The following is a 17,434-nucleotide window of genomic DNA, read 5'->3' as shown; positions in this document are numbered from 1 at the left end:
AGATCTATTGAATTATTGGTTATGGGTCATTATTAAACTATTTTCTCATCATCACTCCACCAATGTCACTGCTATCATTTAAACATATTTTTAAACTAATTTTAACATGATATAAAATTTTAAAAAAAGTATATTTAATTTGAACTCAATAATTAAAAAAACTAAATTTAAAAACTGAAAGATGATTGTAATTTTTGAAAAATAAAAAAGATAGCGCTAAAAAGCCCCCCCAAAGTAACTTAGTAGTTACGACCATTTAGCACCCGCTTGTTAGTTATACACCCTATCCTTCCTTAAACCCCTAAACTAAACTAAACCCTATCGACAACGATGGACCGTAATTGACCTGGTTACTGCATGCTTCACTTCACCCAGTCTCCGTTCATGGCCATCGCTACCTTAAAATTCGCTTGCAAACCCAATTTCCTTCTTCGCCCCGCTCCCTTCCAATGCATCCGCAAGGTATCTTCAAATTCTAACCTCACTCACCATTATCTTCTTTACCTCTTTCCATTTTCTCTTTATTTATTTTTTATTTACATTACTAGCTTGTACCAAAATCTCTCCCTACGGTTGAGGTAGAGGAATGTAGGGGCTCTACTCCTGAACAGGGCAAGGGGACTAGCGAAAAACTCATATTAGGTTTTTCTTTTTCCTTTTCTTTAATTAGATTTCTTTTTTTGTATTGATTTATTGAAGCTGGTGATTCTGAATATCTTCTTTCTTAAATGTGTTGAATTGGTGAAGAAAATAATAATAGCAAGGTCCAGGCGTGGAAGAAACTGAATTCCAAAGAGCTTGGACTTCGAAATTCCATGATAGCTGTTCCAACCAAAAAGGTTCTGAACGTGCTAAAGAAAAAGGGTACGTGCTAATCTCATTTCTCTTGTATTTTTCTCAACCTGGCTTTTTGTGTGGAAATCAGAAAGAGCATTTCCTTGATTGTGTTTGCTTCAAGGAGGGAGGAAAATGTAGCTGATTTTTGCGTGTTAGGTGCACTGCGTTTTGGAATTTGGGCCGAGCTGTTTGTTGGATGTATTATTTACTCTCTGAACATCTTGCCGTTCACTTGTATTTGAAACAGTTCTTAATTTTTCTGTCATGAATTGCGAAATCAAATAATTCAAAGTGAGAAAAAGAATCAGGCTATACTGCTATAATTTGTTCTTCCTGAACATCTACCCTGACCCTGTGCGTAATCTGTTATATAAATAGAAGCCACTTAATTGTGACTATGCAAAGACTATTTTGCTTAAATTTTTCAAATAAAAGCCAATTTTTTTAACTAGAACTCAGCATTTTTTGTCAGCCATGCTTGTTTGATTTTTTCCCCCCAGCTATCCATTGTTTTTTAAGTAACTAATTATGGTTCTGGAAATATTAATCTTTACGTTGTGGTATGTTCTTGGTGTTTCTGTGTGTATCATGTAAGAATAAGATTCCATGGTTTCTATATTTGTATCTGCAAAGTTAGGGAGGAAAGTGCATGACCGATAACCCCTTTTTACTCTTGTAGGGCATGATGTATACCTTGTAGGAGGTTGTGTTCGGGATCTTATACTAAAGCAAACACCAAAAGACTTCGATATTATAACTTCTGCAGATCTTAAAGAGGTTACCTTTATTTCCTATTTTATTTCTATTTTGATTTTCAAATTGTTGGTGTGTGAACATGGCAGTTTGCTGAACAACTTTGTGGATCAAGAGATAAGTTATTAGTAGTTAAAAGGGCAACATGTATTTTTATATTGTCATTTGGTGTTTGTAACATGTGGATTGTCCATTAAAGCTAATTTATACAATCTCATTTCAGTAATTTGAAAATTTGAATTTCTATTTTGGGCTTGGTGTCTTCAGACCTTTAACTCTGCATGTTGAACCTTGACTCAATTTGTAGGTGAGGAAAACATTTTCATGGTGTGAGATAGTTGGTAAAAGGTTCCCCATATGTCATGTTCATATGGATGGTACCATTGTTGAGGTTAGTATATTTCTGTTTTGCTTGAAATGTTTTACATTTCATTACAACTATCTTCAGTGGGGTGATTGCTATAATTTCCCCCTATTAAGGACTGTCTTCCTTTCATCTCCACTTTTCATGATAATTTTATTCTCCCTTCTAATTAGGTTTCAAGTTTTAATACTGCTAGATGCAAGTCAAGTATGCACTTCATTTATGATGATATTGAGGCACCTAATGACTGTGATAAAGAGGACTATCTTCGATGGAGGAATTGTTTGAAACGAGACTTTACAATTAACGGGTTGTGCACCAGTTCTTGCCACTTTAAAAATAGAATTCGATTCCTTTTTTTTCCTCTTTATTTGGATGCTGATGTGTTTTCTATGACATGACATCTCCACTTCATATACAACGCAGCTATTTATGTTGTTAATCAAATTCTTGCTCTTCCAGGTTGATGTTTGATCCATATGCAAGAATTGTGTATGATTACATGGGAGGAATGGAAGATATCATAAAAGCTAAAGTGTGCATGTATCTCTTTAAAGTTATTGTTTCTTATATTGCTTTTTCTAATCAGAAATTTGAACTTATGCAACTTAATTTTCTGTGAATAGGTGCGAACGGTGGTTCCTGCAGCTACTTCTTTTCGGGAGGATTGTGGTGAGTTTCTGTTGAGGGATTAACGATGTTAAAGAACACAACTTTATTCCCATTTCTCATATGTATGACTGTATGACTCCATTTTTCTTTTCTTCAGCTCGCATTCTACGTGCAATTAGAGTTGCTGCTCGCTTGGGGTTTAGTATTTCAAGGGAAACAGCTCAATCTGTTAAAAATCTTTCATATTCAGTGTTAAGACTAGATAAGGTATTTAAAGTGATCTTCATCTCTGCTTCATTATAAGCACACATGAGAATATGGTGGCTTAGTTGTCCCTGTTTTCATGTTTTAGGGTAGGCTTTGGATGGAAATAAATTATATGCTAGCTTACGGATCTGGTGAAGCTTCTTTGAGGCTACTATGGAGATTTGGACTTCTAGATATACTTCTCCCATTTCAGGTAGATGACGATTCTCCATTTTTTATTTTCAAAAACTCAGTCATGGAATGCTAGCTTAATTCAGATTTGACATTACAGGCTGCTTATTTTGTTTGTGGTGGATTTCGAAGACGGGACAAAAGAACCAATTTGCTTTTGGTAACCCCATCCTTCTTTATGAAGTTTAGACTTTAAAACTTGCTGCGATTTATACTGTTTTACTGGCATTAGGCTAGTGGGAATAGCATACTGAAGACATCTTTCCTACACTAACTCACATGTTGGTTAACATATTTATCAAATTGTGCATTAAAACATGTATATGTTTGGTAACTAATATAAATAACTATTACATCCAAACTGCAACATGCTGATTGTTGAGTTCCTTGGTTCCACTTCCTGAAAAATGTTTACTTGTATCAAAATCAAGCTCATGTGGAATGGCTAGACTAGTTATTCTCATAACTAGGCACTCATTTGAATATTTTTAGGGTATGAACCATTAAAGATATCCCTCTTATTAAAGAGACAAAAGGCCTTCAAGTTCTGAAAAGCTAATGAAAGGGGTGGGATTTGTTTCTTTCTTTTTTCAATTTGAATATGGCTTATTAGATTATCTCACTATAGTTCTACTAGAGTTTTTATTTGAATGGATAGAATCTTAGCACTGCATTTGCTCATTTTTTATTGGATCTTTTGGAATTTTGTCTGCAGTCTTTCTTCTCTAATGTGGATAAACTTTTGGCACCGAACCGTCCATGTCATAGCAGCTTATGGTAAGATCTTTGCAACGGCAACGGCTGTTTCTTGCTTTACTTTGTTACCATATGTAACAAACCTAATGTTTAATGCTGAAAAGACAAAAGAATGACAGCATAAAACCTGTAAATGTGTTTTCTTTTAAGATCTTGTCCTAGGATGGCATAGCCTTGAAGACATGAGTATCAAATTTAGAAGTCCTTTCATCCTTTCTATTTCAGGGGAAATGTCTCAGAAAGAACGTTAATTTCCTGACTCTTTTACTGAAGTCAAGCCCTTAATCTGCTTCAGTTTCTTGTTTTATGAAGCAGTTCAAGTTATGTAACTATCATGTTGCTATTGCTTTGTTAAACATTTCCAGTGTCTATGGTTGCCACAGAATCCTCTATATTATCTTTGCACGATCTTTGCCCAACCTTTTATTTTTTGCCATGCACCAATGGGGCTTATAACTTGGAGAGTGTTCTGGGGCAATGGAAACAAAGGTTCTTTCCTCCAAAAAGATGTCCTACCCTACTTATGATGAAACCCAATATCTCATACACTCCTGTGCTTGAGGAGACGATCGTTGACCATTAGGCTAAATGCCCATAGTCATCCATGCCAACTTTTGCCTTAGGTCCACCGTCCAACTATTATCTGATTCTTACATTGAAATTATTTCTTAATGCCATTGGATTTGGGTATAAGATAAAAGGCTTTGCACCTGTACTAGGAAATGTCTTCTATATCATTGATGGATATTTTTTAATTTTCTTTTTAAATTGATGTTTTGGTTCTTCAGAAATTTATTTCCAAACTGATACTTTGGGAGTCTTTCATTGAACTCGGCCATATGTCTAAATTGTTTGTTCTCTTCCTCAAGTTGTCTCTCTTATAATGTATTGAGTTTGCTTTTCTCGTTTTTCCTCAATTGTAAGATTAAGTTCTAAAAACTATCAGATGGATTAGAAATCTTTACAGGCTGATTACTACTTGGATCATCAAAGCAAGGCTCATAATCATAAGGAATCTATGCTTTCAGGGTTGCTATCCTTGCATTACATAAGGCATTGAGTGATAAACCAAGGGATTCCTCGGTGGTTGCTGCATTTAGCCTTGCACTCCATAATGGTGGAAATTTGTCAGAAGCAATAAACATAGCTAGGAGGATCAACAAAGCACATGATGCCAGATTTCCTGAATTATTAGATCCTTCAGGTCTGGATGAAGAGAATTTGGAAGCTGAGATTCTGGATCTTGCAGAGTCTGTTAAAGGGTCATTGTTGCAGATGACAGATAGGCATTTGGTATCTGGGGCTATGGCTGACTATCCTCAAGCTCCTCATTCAAATCTGGTAAACATATATATATATATTATATAGATTTTATACATGCTTCTGGACAATTCTACCCAGCAGATGGACTGGACCAGTATAGAACCCAATCATTCACCATCCCATAAAAAAAGTAACTTTCATTGTTTTCCCACAAATAGAAAGCATGCAAAGAAACAAAGGATAGAAAGTGTAATCCTACTAGCATAATTGACATCAATGTAGCTGTTAAACTAACTAGTGAGAAATTGAAATATATAACTGGAAAATTAAACTATTTTGTTTGTAATTCCTTGTTTGGCGATTGATAATGGTTGGCAAGTCAATTTAACACATTAACCAGATATTTGAAGTATGATAATTTTATTATTGTTAAGGAATCTAGGGCTTTCTCTATTGATATTTTGGTTAATGAATCTTGATTAACATCATTAGTCTGTACTGTTAATTATTCACAATTTGACAGGTGCTCATCCCATTATCAATGTTCCTTAAAGCTCTCAACTTTTTTGATTGTGTGAATGTAAGTACTGGTAAGAATTATTTGTCAAAGCAAGGTAGACAAATTGATTATGAGTCCTTAGCTCGTGGAGATTTGCTAGAAGTACGGCATGTGTTTGCAAGGATTGTATTCGATACCGTATATCCACTACACCCAAACAAAGATTAGTTAAAAAAAAGCACTGGATTTTCAAGAGGCTAGTTTGAAGTTTTATTAGAAGTTGTGAGAAAATTGATGCTGGAGTAGGCATTCTATCAAGTTCAAGGATAATATGGTCGTTGAAAATTGGAAAAATGTTTGGTGAAGGTCTGGTGGCAGCATTTGACATTTGAGGGGTACTTTCAGGAATTATCGTTATCTTTGTCATCAGCCAAGTGACAGGCTAAATAGGCAGCGGATAAAAAAAAAAGGTATAAACAGTTTCCACCCGCAAAAAGATTTTTGCCCTTTTCTTTTTTGTTCCAAAGTGTTTTTTATTTTTTAGTTTAATAGTTCTTTTATCAACCAATCTTACATATTGTTCTCGTGGTGTCATGTATATATGGCAATTTTGGACGGCCAAATCATTAAATTGCCAAAAAGTTAGAAATGTTGAATTTATTCACGAATGAAAAAAATCTATTCATTATATTGTCATTTCCGTATCTTTTCATGAAAAAACAAAATTGCTGTCATCCGTTTTTGCTAAACAATGCATGCAAAGACCAAGAAAAATGGGGTTCACTGCTTTTTGCCGTGATTGATTATTGAAGTTTTAGACATTGGATTTATTTTGGGTACATTAGACATATTGGATTGAGATGATAATTTTTTTTTAAAAGAAAGATGACAATTCTTAAACTATTACTTGTAAGATATTTGCAGAGACTAGTCTTATTAATATAGTTTTTTAAGTCATTTTCATAATATAGTTATGTTCTACTGTAATACATATGGAAACTAATTTTTGTAATGTATAAAAAAAATATCATGAAAAATATTTTCTAAAATGTAAGTTTATATTATGAAAGTTAGGTTTTGTAATATAAAAATTTACATTACGGAAACTAATTTTTGTAATGTGTAAAAAAAGTGCATTACTTTGTAATGTAATGAAGGGAGGAGGGTGAACTATAGAAATGGAAGGTGTGAAGAGAAGGGGTGTAAACAGAGCAGCATTGTCCTATAGAAACCGATAGGGCCATAGCCTCTGGAATACATTTAGACCAGTTTCCTTTTTCTTCTTTTTACAAAATGGAAATACATAAATGCTTATTTCATTTGTTATTTGAGGAGAGCTTTTGTATTGGACTAGTAAGATAACAATTTAAATTAGGGAAAAAAATTGTTATATTCCACAAAGCACTATTTGTTCCGTTTTGAAAATAGTGGGAAAGGACTAAGAAAATCAAAACTCAGAGAAGGCAAGCTGTGTCTTCCCTTTTGATAACCGAGCTAACATAATCAAATACAAATTGAAGAAAGTTCAATGAAGCACAAAATCTGAGCATCCATCTTAATAACTAAGTATCGTGGCGCTCTGGTAATGCAAGCAGTCATTACCAAGCATAATTAGCATTTAGCAACCTAACATTATTTGTGTCAAAAAAAATCTCTGGTCTGCATGTCCAAGCATGTGTGTGTGGTTTTCTACTTAACAGGAGCAGGAGTACTTCCTCCAGTAGTAGGCCTGAAAGATAAAACAACAAAATGATATTTAACATGAAAGTGAAAAAATGTGATAGAAACCAAAGACATGAAGTGACATAGTAAAATACAATGCAGTAGTGGCGGATCCAACACCCTAAGTCAGTAGAGACAAATTATAAAAAATAAAATTAGTGAGTTCAATTATATAAATATAGATAAAATAAAATATAAAAATATAAGATTTTATTTACAAATTTGATAAATTTAAAAAAATAAGGAGGTGCAAGTGCACCCCTCATTTGAGCATAGGTCCACGACTGAATGCAGAACGGAGCAACTGTGTAATGAAACCATTAGATGAGATAATAGGAGTTACTTACAGCCCTACAAATACTTTAAATGAATCATAGAGTCCCCATTGGGCTCCAGTTAGTGTTCCAATCATAACTATGCGAAGTGGAAGGCCACGGGTGAAAAGACCTACTACTCCAATCTTGTTCACAGCCTGTAAATCCAACAAGAGTTAAAACTTAAAAGACAATGAAGCATTACAACACAACACAGAATGTGTGTTTGTTCCTATGACTCACATCACCAATAGTGGCTCCCTTTGCATTGTTGAGAAAAGAAACGAGGTTGTCAGCTGGGTGTGAGACAATTGCACACAGCACGCCTGCTATATATCCAGCTGCAAAACTCACTCCAAGCTGCATAGTTTTGCTGCACTGCTCTTTTGGGGTTGGGATGGCATATTTGTATATCTTCTCCACAATAGTCTCAAAGGAAGCAAATTTCATCATCGTGTCTGACACCACACAAAAGTGTAAAAGATATAGCTTATTTATTGGCAGAATGCAAAGATGGAATTTTGCATCCCACACAAGTCTAATGTGTATGTTTAAACAAGACACAAAAAATACAAACATGATCAAGAACAATAAGGTTATAAACTACTCATGTGATATCTAACTCCAAGTAGAGAATTAGACATAAATATGGAAATGTTCAAACTTACATGGAATTTGACGGCCCCAAAGAGGGACAAGCCCTTTATACAACCTGGATATCAAATCAAACTCATCAAATTTGGAGATTCCAAAATCTAAAACTACTTATACAAATAAACTATGATGGACACATTCTATACATGTATCATATACAATAAGTATTCAATACAACGATATGATTATTCAAAAAATATTTATGATATGATATGTGCAAGACACGGACACACATATATATAAATTAATAGAACACAAGAGCTTAGACAAAACTAAAAAGAAAATAAAAATTATAAATCATTGCCATTTAAATTACTTCTTATTGTCTTCAAATAGGAATAATATCAATTTCATTCCTTTCTTAAGATTATCTATGAAGAGGATGATTTTCATTTTTGGTTAAACAAGAGAAACTGCTTCTATATTTGTAAATTATACATGATTCTATGTCTCACATGTAACGGTATTAGATACTTTACGAGTACGATGTATAAGTGAATCAAATATGATATGAAAATATATGAGTCAAATAAAAGTATCAGTGCTTCACAACATATCAACAGAAACAAAACAATAGAGACAATTATTAAAGACCAAAACGCATACCCAGAAACACCATCAGCCTTGATAAACTTAGGTAACCCATCAGACAAACCGCGAGCAAAGCCGGGTTGAGTTTGTACACGAACTTTGACAGCCTCCATGGGGCAAAGGGCAACATCAGCAATAACTTCTGCTGAAGCAGAACCAGCTAGATATATGATCGTTTTGTACTTGATTGCGTTCTCGGGTCCTGCAAGGTCTGAGTAGTACTTCTTGAAGAACTCATAAAACCCAAACTTGCATGCTCCTTGAGCACTGTAGCCTAGCAGAGTAGGCACCCATCCCTTGAAGAAACCTTTAGCCCCCTGCTCCTTCAGTAACACTCCAAATCCTGATGTGATGTTCTTGTACTTTACAGGATCAATCTAAATATAACACCAAATCAAAGATTAATTTGTATACAACTTTTGCTCCTACTTATGTATATGGTATGATTTGTAAAAAACAAATAACCAGATTGAATATTCTGATTGCAGTTAACAACCTTTTGAGTAGAAGATTTGGCACAACACAATCACATTGATCATATAATTGATAAGGTATGGCATTGGAAATTATATTTTCTTTTCCGTTACTTTGATAAGGTATTGCATGACTTTGAAGATGTAAATATTATTGGAGAATTGTGGTTGCATAATGTTGAGAGAACAGTCTAGAAATTAAAGTTCATTTGAAACACCATTACAAGAACCTTTTTTTTTTTTTCTCACATGTATTCTTCACATGATTCAACGTTTCTAGATAGACTAGTCCATTCTATTAAACCTAACTAACCCTTGTTAGTACCATCTAGCTAGAAGAACTAGTTTCAGGAAGCCTATTTCTTTTATTATTATTGTCCATAAGTCTCAAATACGTGACATGGATGACACGACATCATTTGACATGCATGACACGACATCATTCGACTTTGCTGAAGATAAAAGTTTCAGAGATATTATTTACCACGGAATCCCTCTTGACATTGTTTAAGAAAAACCAAGCTCTTTATCACTTGGATCAACATTGTTGTTTTCATTCATGATTCATGGAACCATGTGAAACACCATTGATATGATATGATAGAGAAAACAGTTGAATGAATGGAAAAAGGAAAGTAAAGAACCTGCATGTTGCACTTGACAAGGTCGAGAGGAGTGACAGCCATGTGGGTAAGGCCACAGCTGAAGATGCCACCGGCACTGCATGCGGCATAGTAAGCAGGAGAAAACATGCGGATTCCCTCTTTTGGTGAAAGGATCATAGGACTCTTGGTATTGGTCCCACCTTGTGGCGATGATGATGGTGGCAACTCATGATTGGTGTTATTATTCAAATGGGACAGTGTTTTTGATGAGTACAAGAATCCAGGGACAAGAGAGTGGCGAGATTGATCGGAGGGAGCCATTGATGAGAATTGGCAACTACAAGAGTGTGTGTGTGTGTGTTTTAGTTTTTGTGTTTTTGTATTTGTGTGTGTGACTGGGTTTATGTCAATTGTGAACAGAAGTGGAAAATAGAATGTTGTTGTTTGAGTGAAAGAAAAAAAGATGGGCGACAAAATGGGAGGAGGGTTTGTGGTTAGGGAGTGTTTGTGAGGAAAATGAAGAAAACATGAATGTGTATGTGAATGTGATCATGTCCTTAATTTTCGCAATCTTCTTCTTAAAGAGAGGCATTTCCGTTAGCCTTTGACCATGTAACGCTCTTCATTTTTCAGGTTCATGCACGACCTTCAACTCTTGACTATTATTATATTCTTTTGTAGCATGATTTTTAAAATCAAGCAATTTAAAAATATTATTGAAATAAATAAATTCTTATAGAAATTATTTACATAAACAATTACAACCAATTAAAGTTGTGTGCTAATAAAGAAATATTAATATTAATAACTCTTTTAAGTTAAAAATGAGCGTTCTTCTGTGTGAATAGAGTGGAATAAAAATTATCTAAAAAGTACTATAAAAAGTTGTGCGAATAATACTCGTATATGCATAAAAAAAAAACTCTCAACCAAGAATACTCTAGGTTAAATGAAAAAGATGGATACAAAAAATTATATATAAAAAAAGAGTAAGTTTATAAAACAAGTACAACACAACTCACCCATTTTAGCGGGTTGGGCTGGGCTTCATAACTAATTGATCCCCTTTTTTTTTTATACCTAAATTTTATTAAAATTGTAACTTTCATAACTATTTCATGATTTTGATTTAATTATTACCAATTGTGTTTTGTCATTTTCAGGCTTAAATTTTTTTTCTTTATTTTTAAAATTTTCTTTTACCTATTTTTTGTTTGATCTTTTTTATGTTCTAATTGTTAGGCAGCTCAATTTTTCAATCCACCCTAAAATAAGATAGGTTGTTATTTCCAATTTACTTACGAAAATGTGTTAGGTTGACCAAATATATTTGTTTGCAATTCGAGTTCACATTTTGTTAATCTCAAGCTTTTGGGAGAACGTAATATTCGAAGGGAGGACTAAATAAGTTGGTCAACAACTTCAACATAAACCATTTTTTTTTATAAACTTAGCTTATTAAGTTAAAATTGATTTATAAGGAAGTTATAAATTACTATAAGTTATTTTGGTTAAATTATATAATCTACATGCGGCTGATTTGAGAATATTTATATAAATAATATGTTAGAATACAAACGTGAGTTGAAATCTAATACATTAAAAAAAAAAAATTAAACAGTAATAAAAAAAATGATGTTAAATTCACTCATTTTTTTATTATTAATGAAAATCTCTTGGGTATTAACTCCATCAGTTACACAACATTTCCTAAATGACATGTGGCATCGTTCTTATTGGCAATTTCGCATGCGTTGCTAAAATGGGAACATCAGCATTCAGCAGCAGCCTCAGTGCCTGATAACTGCCACGTAATTTTTGGATAGAATGTTGCATTCTGAGAGCAACGTGCACCACTCGTCCATTCCCATCCACTATAGCCCACAAGAATTAAGATGATGCTGAATACTATTAAATAACACTTTCTTCGTGACATGGATTTACTTTCCAACTAAGCACAAGCTAGACTTTGGTCCAAAAATATTGGACACTTTCCACATCAAAAACCCAAACCCTATCTCTTATTGGCCTTTGTCCATCCTTCTAGTTTAGCTTAGCTTCAATGGCCTCTGTTTCAGCAACTTCTCTCAGCTTCCAACCCTCTCTCAAGTTGTCTACAAGGACTAGCCAGGTTCGAAATCCCCCTCTATCAATGCACCCTGCCTTTCTACTATATATGTCATAATGGTGGCCACTAGTTCCAAAAGTTCAATTTGTTACAAGTACTAACAAGAAAAAATTACAGCACCACATTATCTTGTACACTCTTTAAAATTTACCTTTATTTGTGTATGTCCATTTTCCTCCTTTATATTTTCCTTTAATGATGTTGGAAAAATCAATTCAAATTTCTAAATATTAATACAAGTGAGTAAAAATTTAAGAGGTGTTGTGAAATGTATCATGATTTTTGGATAACTGCAATATCATTATAGAGGAAACTTAACATGATTTGGGTGCTTAAAATTAACATGCAGGGGTGTTACAAAACTTCAAGTTTGGAGGTAGTTTCTGTGGGATGGAATAGGAGAACCTTTCCCTCTTTGAGATCCTCCCGTTTCTGCATTTGTGCAGTAAGTTTGATGATTACCTTCTTCTAAATATTACTTTGTTTCCTTTGCCCCTCATAACTTGCAAGAATAAAAAATAAATAACTTTGAACTTTGTGAATGAGGCAGGTCAAGGCACAACCGGAGACAGTGCAGAAGGTCTGCAATATTGTGAGGAAACAACTTGCTCTGCCTGCTGAATCTGAGCTTACCCCAGACACCAAATTTTCAGCACTTGGTGCTGATTCCCTTGACACGGTAAGATACTGATTATCCTAAAAATTTGTTAGTTTTAATTCAAATGCTAATTATCATAAGCCTTTATACCTTGTGATATAAGCTAAGATCTATCGTTGACTCAAATCACTTGTCCTATGTCCTGTCCCTCTAATTGAAGAAGTTTAAAGTCTAATAAGAATTATTATCTTATTGTCACATTATATGAATGAATATGATTTTTTTCTTCTATAAATATTAGTTTGTTAATTTTGTTAAAAATGTTAGTTGAGAGATTTAAACATGCAATGATCTATTTCTTCCTTTCTCCTATCACTTAACCAAATTTATATCTCCATATGAATGAATAGGATATTGTGATGAAGTATTTAAATCTTAGAGCTTAATTTTTATACAATGTTCGTATAAATAATTTTATAATGTCAAGCAATAAAAGAAATTATTATTTGCACGAATTTTAAAATATTAATTATAAGAAAATAACAAATTTATTATTATTATAAATTGTGATCGGATAAAAATCAACATTTGATTGTTTATGTTGTGGCAGGTGGAAATAGTAATGGGTTTAGAGGAAGAGTTTGGCATAACTGTTGAGGAGGATGGCTCTCAAAACATCTCAACCGTTCAAGAGGCAGCTGATTTAATAGAGAAACTGGTTCAAGACAAAAGTGGAGCTAGTTAGTTAGGAGTTAGAACGTGATAGCTCTAGGGAAAATGCATTGAGTGTGTAACTGAATGAGGTTAATTATTCAGCCCATTGGCTGGCCCCGTTTTTGTGCTTATGCGTATTCTTTAGCAAGTTTTTGTTATTTTCTTTTATCCCCATTCTGACTTTGTTCTTCAATTTGCTATTTGATGAAGATGTTAGCCCAAAACGCTTGTTTTTTTCTCTCTCACGATAAGCATCTCATTTGGTTTGGTGGGGCAATATCTTAGGTGATGTTACTTATTTTCTGTTTTTTCTATTCATACGTGCTTCCTGCTTATTGCCATATTCAAGTGCTTAATTTCTTCTGTTCAATAAACTTTCACGTAGAGGGATTTGCAGTCTGTATTAGAGATAACGAGAATTTACTTTTTCAAGCTGTAACTTAATCAGCAAGTTTTATCCTTGCAAATTTTTTTTTTCATTTTAATCTTTACAATATGTTTTACTTTATTTTTCGTGCTTATAATGTTTTAGATAATACTTTAAATAGTAAAAAAAAATATGTTGATCAGTGAAAAATTTAAAATAAAAAAATAAAGCAAACATTTTATAAAAACTAAAATAAAAAAATTATAGAGACAAAAATGAAAAAAAATTACATGAACTAAAAATATATTTAAACTTATATTTTTATCACAAACAATATTATCAATCACATAATTACCATATTACAGAAAAAACGCAATTAAAATAATTGTGGGATTTTGATATTTCGAATCTAATTGCACCAATCGCATATAATAAGTAATGAAATTTATAAAAGAAGTTTAATTATTAATATTATGAAGTTATAAATATTACTAATATGTTATTTTTTTCTTCAAAATATTAATATATTATACTAAAAAATAAAATAATTTAATTTAATTATTATCAATGTAACCACAATTCAGCCAAAGTTGTCCATTGAACCATTGGCTTCGAAATAAAGCCTTGAACCATTTAATTATTACTGGTTTAATTTATATTATTTTATTCTTTCCCAATACGTTTTTCTTTTTGCACCCCTTTTTTCTAGGCTCGTATTAGGGGCGGATCTATGATATGCTTTGGGCCCAACTTTGCCAGTATGTATTGGCTCGTAATTTTCCTGTATTGTTACCAATTAAAAACTTAAAATACCAAGCCGGTTCTTTAAATATGCTGATTAAGGTTCAGCTAATGGATATATATTTGGTGCAAAAATAAATATATAAAAAACTTAGAATATTTACAAAAAAAAATAAAAACTAACAATTGAAAATGGTTTATTCTTTTGAATAATCTAACGTGAAATTGTTTTAGCTGTTAAATCATGATTAAGTACGATGACACATTAAGGATGCTACGAGGGTGAGTGAAACTTAAAGTGAATTTTGAAAAACTTCTTACTATAAACGAAAGAGTTATATGTTGAGTTTTTTTTCAATCTTGCTTTATAAAATTAAGAATAAATAATGTTTTGTTGATAAATCTAAAACTTACATTTTAGTATCTTAAACTCTTAATTACCTTTGGTCGGAGTGAAGGTCATGGTTTCTATCTCTGATGCATTGTCCAGATCAGTCCATAGTTGGAGCCTTCTCATGAAACTTGTTGCGAACCCACGATCGACCCACTAATCAAAACAACGTTTTTATCATGGTGTGGTGGCGGGTGATGACAGATCATAAAAAGAAGGAAAATCTGTGCAATTGAATAAATAGTTAAAGTGGATCAGCTTTTTTCTCCACTTATGGTCATCAAGTTAGAAAACCAAAAGAGTGAACAAAGTAATACCAGTAGTCCTTTCTTTACTTTGCAACGATCTAAAACTAAAAGCACACTATAATATAGTCTCACTCCCCAACAACACATTATCATGCCCCAAAAGTCTTCCTAACCACTTCTACCGTTCCATGTCATTATTATTATATATATCTTAAGCCATCATGTTGATGTCACATAAATTTCCCCAAGCATGAAGAATGAACTTTGTGGGTGTTAGGTGGAAGTAGAATTTGTGTTTGAGGGTCGATAGAATTTTGACAATACAACAATGACACTAGTGCATCTAATGATGGAAAATCTGAAGCCTTCTGTAAAAGCTATTAAAGTAGGGACCATTTTTTTCTCCTTTACCAGTTCTTTGAGCTGCATATATATAGTATAACACAACCCCACCATATACGTGCAAATAGATCATATTTGTCTTTTTATAGTTTGTTTGTTCTACTACATATACCACCCTCTTGTGTTTTTTGCTTCCTTAGCTTAAGGGAAGTTTGGTAAATAAATATAATGGTGCAATGACTAGACTTGGTAGCAATTATGTTATGATTAGACTATCTTTTTTCCCAAGTTGTAAATGTACTTGGATATATATATATATATATAGGGTCCAATGATATCACTAGAATATGTTGCCAAACCATAAACATCCATAAATTGAGCTATCGCATGGCTAGCATGCATACAGATTTAACACAGCTGGTGAAGTGATGAATTGAGGGCGGCCCCCCAGGCCCTAACTACGAAAAAGTTGGGCAAGTAAGTGTTAAGAGGCCACGATGGGGACAAGTGGCTCCGTATAGGCTAGCATGTGAGTTTGTATATTAAAAGAAAAAAAGAAGAGAAGTGATGGATGTTAGAGGGTAGTTTAGTTGCTTTGTATCACCAGGACACAAAAAGTTTTGGAAGAAAAGGAAAAGGAAAAGAATCAAGTTTTACCCTGTCATTATGAGAAAAGCCTTTTCACAACTGGTCAAAGGGAACGAGTTCATTCCCACATAACAACATAAAGATAACTCCTTAACCACCACCGGGAAAAAGTAGGAGGACTGAGCTAATTTCCACTTTGGATTTCAAATCTATTCCATTCAAGTTTCAACAGTATGGTCCTGAGGGAAATATTATCATTGAGCTTACTAAGTAAGTTCACAAATTGTTGGAGTATAATTTTGGGATGAAGTTTCACATTTGATAAGTATGAAAAAGTTAAACATTATATAAGTGAGGAATAGACTCATAAGCATGAACCTTAAGGTTTTGAGTTATTATTTGTATGCACAAAAATTAGTATCATAACAAGAAAGAAAATAAGTGAAAAGTATATCATAGGTCCTTAAATTATTTTTTGATGGTCAATGATGCTCTAGATTACTAGCTTCTCTGACATGCTACAATGTATTTAAAATATAGTGGCCAATTACAATCTAAAGGTAGGATAGGATTGCTCAATTGTTCTTGGAATCTCCATGCAGTAACCACTTTGTAGCTGTGCAAATTCTTGCCTGTACTTGTTGATCAAGAAAAGTTTATCAAACAAACAAGTATTTGTGAAAACCAAAAAGAAACCGTGTATCTCTGTATACAACCTGCAATATCCCCCACGATGCTGTGAAGTACTCATATTCTCTGGTGACTCAGGAATACAGAAAAGTGAGTCTTTTTTTTTCAAATCCTAAAATACACTACATTAGTCATGTTAACTCACATTCTTTAGAATGAAAAGACACCACCCAGTTGGTGTGGTAAAAAAAAAAAAAGGTTACAAGGTATTTGTGGTTGATGCATCAACAATAAATAGAGAAGAAAAAAAAAGTGGAACTAGAAGGTGAAAATATTCCCAATAAAAGTCCAGCATAGTTGGTAGATGGCTAGATTCCTTAAGCATGCAGACACATGTTTGATTCTTTGGCTTTGCATATGAAAAAGACTTTGTTAGGAGATGCAAAATCCATTTTGATGATCTCTATATCTCGAGGATTAGTCTCATGACTTTCGGCTATTAGAATACTTTGCTTCAAAAAAAATGAAGGTAAAAATATTATCAAGGCAGTCCACTTTCCAATGGCTAATTTCCTTTTCATAGCAGCAAACTTTATACACTGACTCATATTCTAGCTTTTGGAGGCCCAACTATGTATACTATTCTCTTTTTTGCTTCATAGTATATACAGACCCAATACAGTAAGATCCATACCCCTCATGCGTCACTTTCAACACCATTTTCTAGCCATCATGCAAGGGAAAAAAAATAATAAAGCTAAAACTGTAATCATGGGATGATGCTGAAAGCAGCTCCCAATCACTAA

The 17,434-nt window shown here is 33.4% G+C and overlaps 3 protein-coding genes across 4 annotated transcripts; 2 read left to right on the top strand and 1 right to left on the bottom strand.

Moving 5' to 3' along the window:
- The first annotated feature begins 245 nt into the window (after positions 1-245).
- LOC100801072 (CCA-adding enzyme) lies at positions 246-5,782 on the top strand. Of its 2 annotated transcripts, none has more exons than XM_003532344.4 (14): positions 246-462; positions 549-642; positions 748-864; positions 1,517-1,614; positions 1,898-1,981; positions 2,128-2,264; positions 2,417-2,489; positions 2,581-2,626; positions 2,724-2,833; positions 2,919-3,026; positions 3,105-3,164; positions 3,720-3,781; positions 4,789-5,101; positions 5,547-5,782. In XM_003532344.4, exons 1-14 carry the CDS (start codon positions 358-360, stop codon positions 5,748-5,750), a joined length of 1,611 nt encoding a protein of 536 aa, XP_003532392.2. In that variant the 5' UTR covers positions 246-357; the 3' UTR covers positions 5,751-5,782. The 2 variants fall into 2 exon arrangements, with proteins under 2 accessions (XP_003532392.2, XP_006584696.1); XM_006584633.4 differs by having other exon boundaries at positions 252-462; positions 583-642.
- Positions 5,783-6,942: 1,160 nt separating this feature from the next.
- On the bottom strand, positions 6,943-10,494 carry LOC100800530 (mitochondrial phosphate carrier protein 3, mitochondrial). Its single transcript, XM_003532343.5, has 6 exons — positions 9,921-10,494; positions 8,819-9,180; positions 8,227-8,270; positions 7,802-8,016; positions 7,592-7,716; positions 6,943-7,251 (listed from the first exon to the last, which is right to left on the bottom strand). The coding sequence occupies exons 1-6, from the start codon at positions 10,200-10,202 to the stop codon at positions 7,212-7,214; spliced, it is 1,068 nt and encodes a 355-aa protein (XP_003532391.2). The 5' UTR covers positions 10,203-10,494; the 3' UTR covers positions 6,943-7,211.
- A 1,307-nt stretch (positions 10,495-11,801) lies between these two features.
- On the top strand, positions 11,802-13,598 carry LOC100806925 (acyl carrier protein 1, chloroplastic). The gene is made up of 4 exons (XM_003532354.4): positions 11,802-12,012; positions 12,359-12,454; positions 12,560-12,688; positions 13,218-13,598. Exons 1-4 carry the CDS (start codon positions 11,944-11,946, stop codon positions 13,350-13,352), a joined length of 429 nt encoding a protein of 142 aa, XP_003532402.1. The 5' UTR covers positions 11,802-11,943; the 3' UTR covers positions 13,353-13,598.
- The last annotated feature ends 3,836 nt before the right edge of the window (positions 13,599-17,434 follow it).

This window comes from Glycine max, chromosome 8 (assembly GCF_000004515.6).
Source record: "Glycine max cultivar Williams 82 chromosome 8, Glycine_max_v4.0, whole genome shotgun sequence".
Lineage (NCBI taxonomy): Eukaryota > Viridiplantae > Streptophyta > Magnoliopsida > Fabales > Fabaceae > Glycine > Glycine max.
Note: the sequence above shows the minus strand (reverse complement) of the source record. Positions and strands in the feature narration are given on the sequence as shown.

Bases quoted from the DNA above. Each gene is read 5' to 3' on its own strand.
- LOC100806925 (XM_003532354.4), top strand. From the start codon at position 11,944: ATGGCCTCTGTTTCAGCAACTTCTCTCAGCTTCCAACCCTCTCTCAAG. The intron at 12,455-12,559 runs GTAAGTTTGATG...TGAATGAGGCAG, and splicing joins CCCGTTTCTGCATTTGTGCA to GTCAAGGCACAACCGGAGAC. The intron at 12,689-13,217 runs GTAAGATACTGA...ATGTTGTGGCAG, and splicing joins GTGCTGATTCCCTTGACACG to GTGGAAATAGTAATGGGTTT.
- LOC100800530 (XM_003532343.5), bottom strand. From the start codon at position 10,202: ATGGCTCCCTCCGATCAATCTCGCCACTCTCTTGTCCCTGGATTCTTG. The intron at 8,271-8,818 runs GTATGCGTTTTG...TTTGATATCCAG, and splicing joins AAGGCTGATGGTGTTTCTGG to GTTGTATAAAGGGCTTGTCC. The intron at 7,252-7,591 runs GTAAGTAACTCC...TTTATCTTTCAG, and splicing joins TTTAAAGTATTTGTAGGGCT to GCCTACTACTGGAGGAAGTA.
- LOC100801072 (XM_003532344.4), top strand. From the start codon at position 358: ATGCTTCACTTCACCCAGTCTCCGTTCATGGCCATCGCTACCTTAAAA. The intron at 2,834-2,918 runs GTATTTAAAGTG...TTCATGTTTTAG, and splicing joins CAGTGTTAAGACTAGATAAG to GGTAGGCTTTGGATGGAAAT. The intron at 3,782-4,788 runs GTAAGATCTTTG...CTATGCTTTCAG, and splicing joins CCATGTCATAGCAGCTTATG to GGTTGCTATCCTTGCATTAC.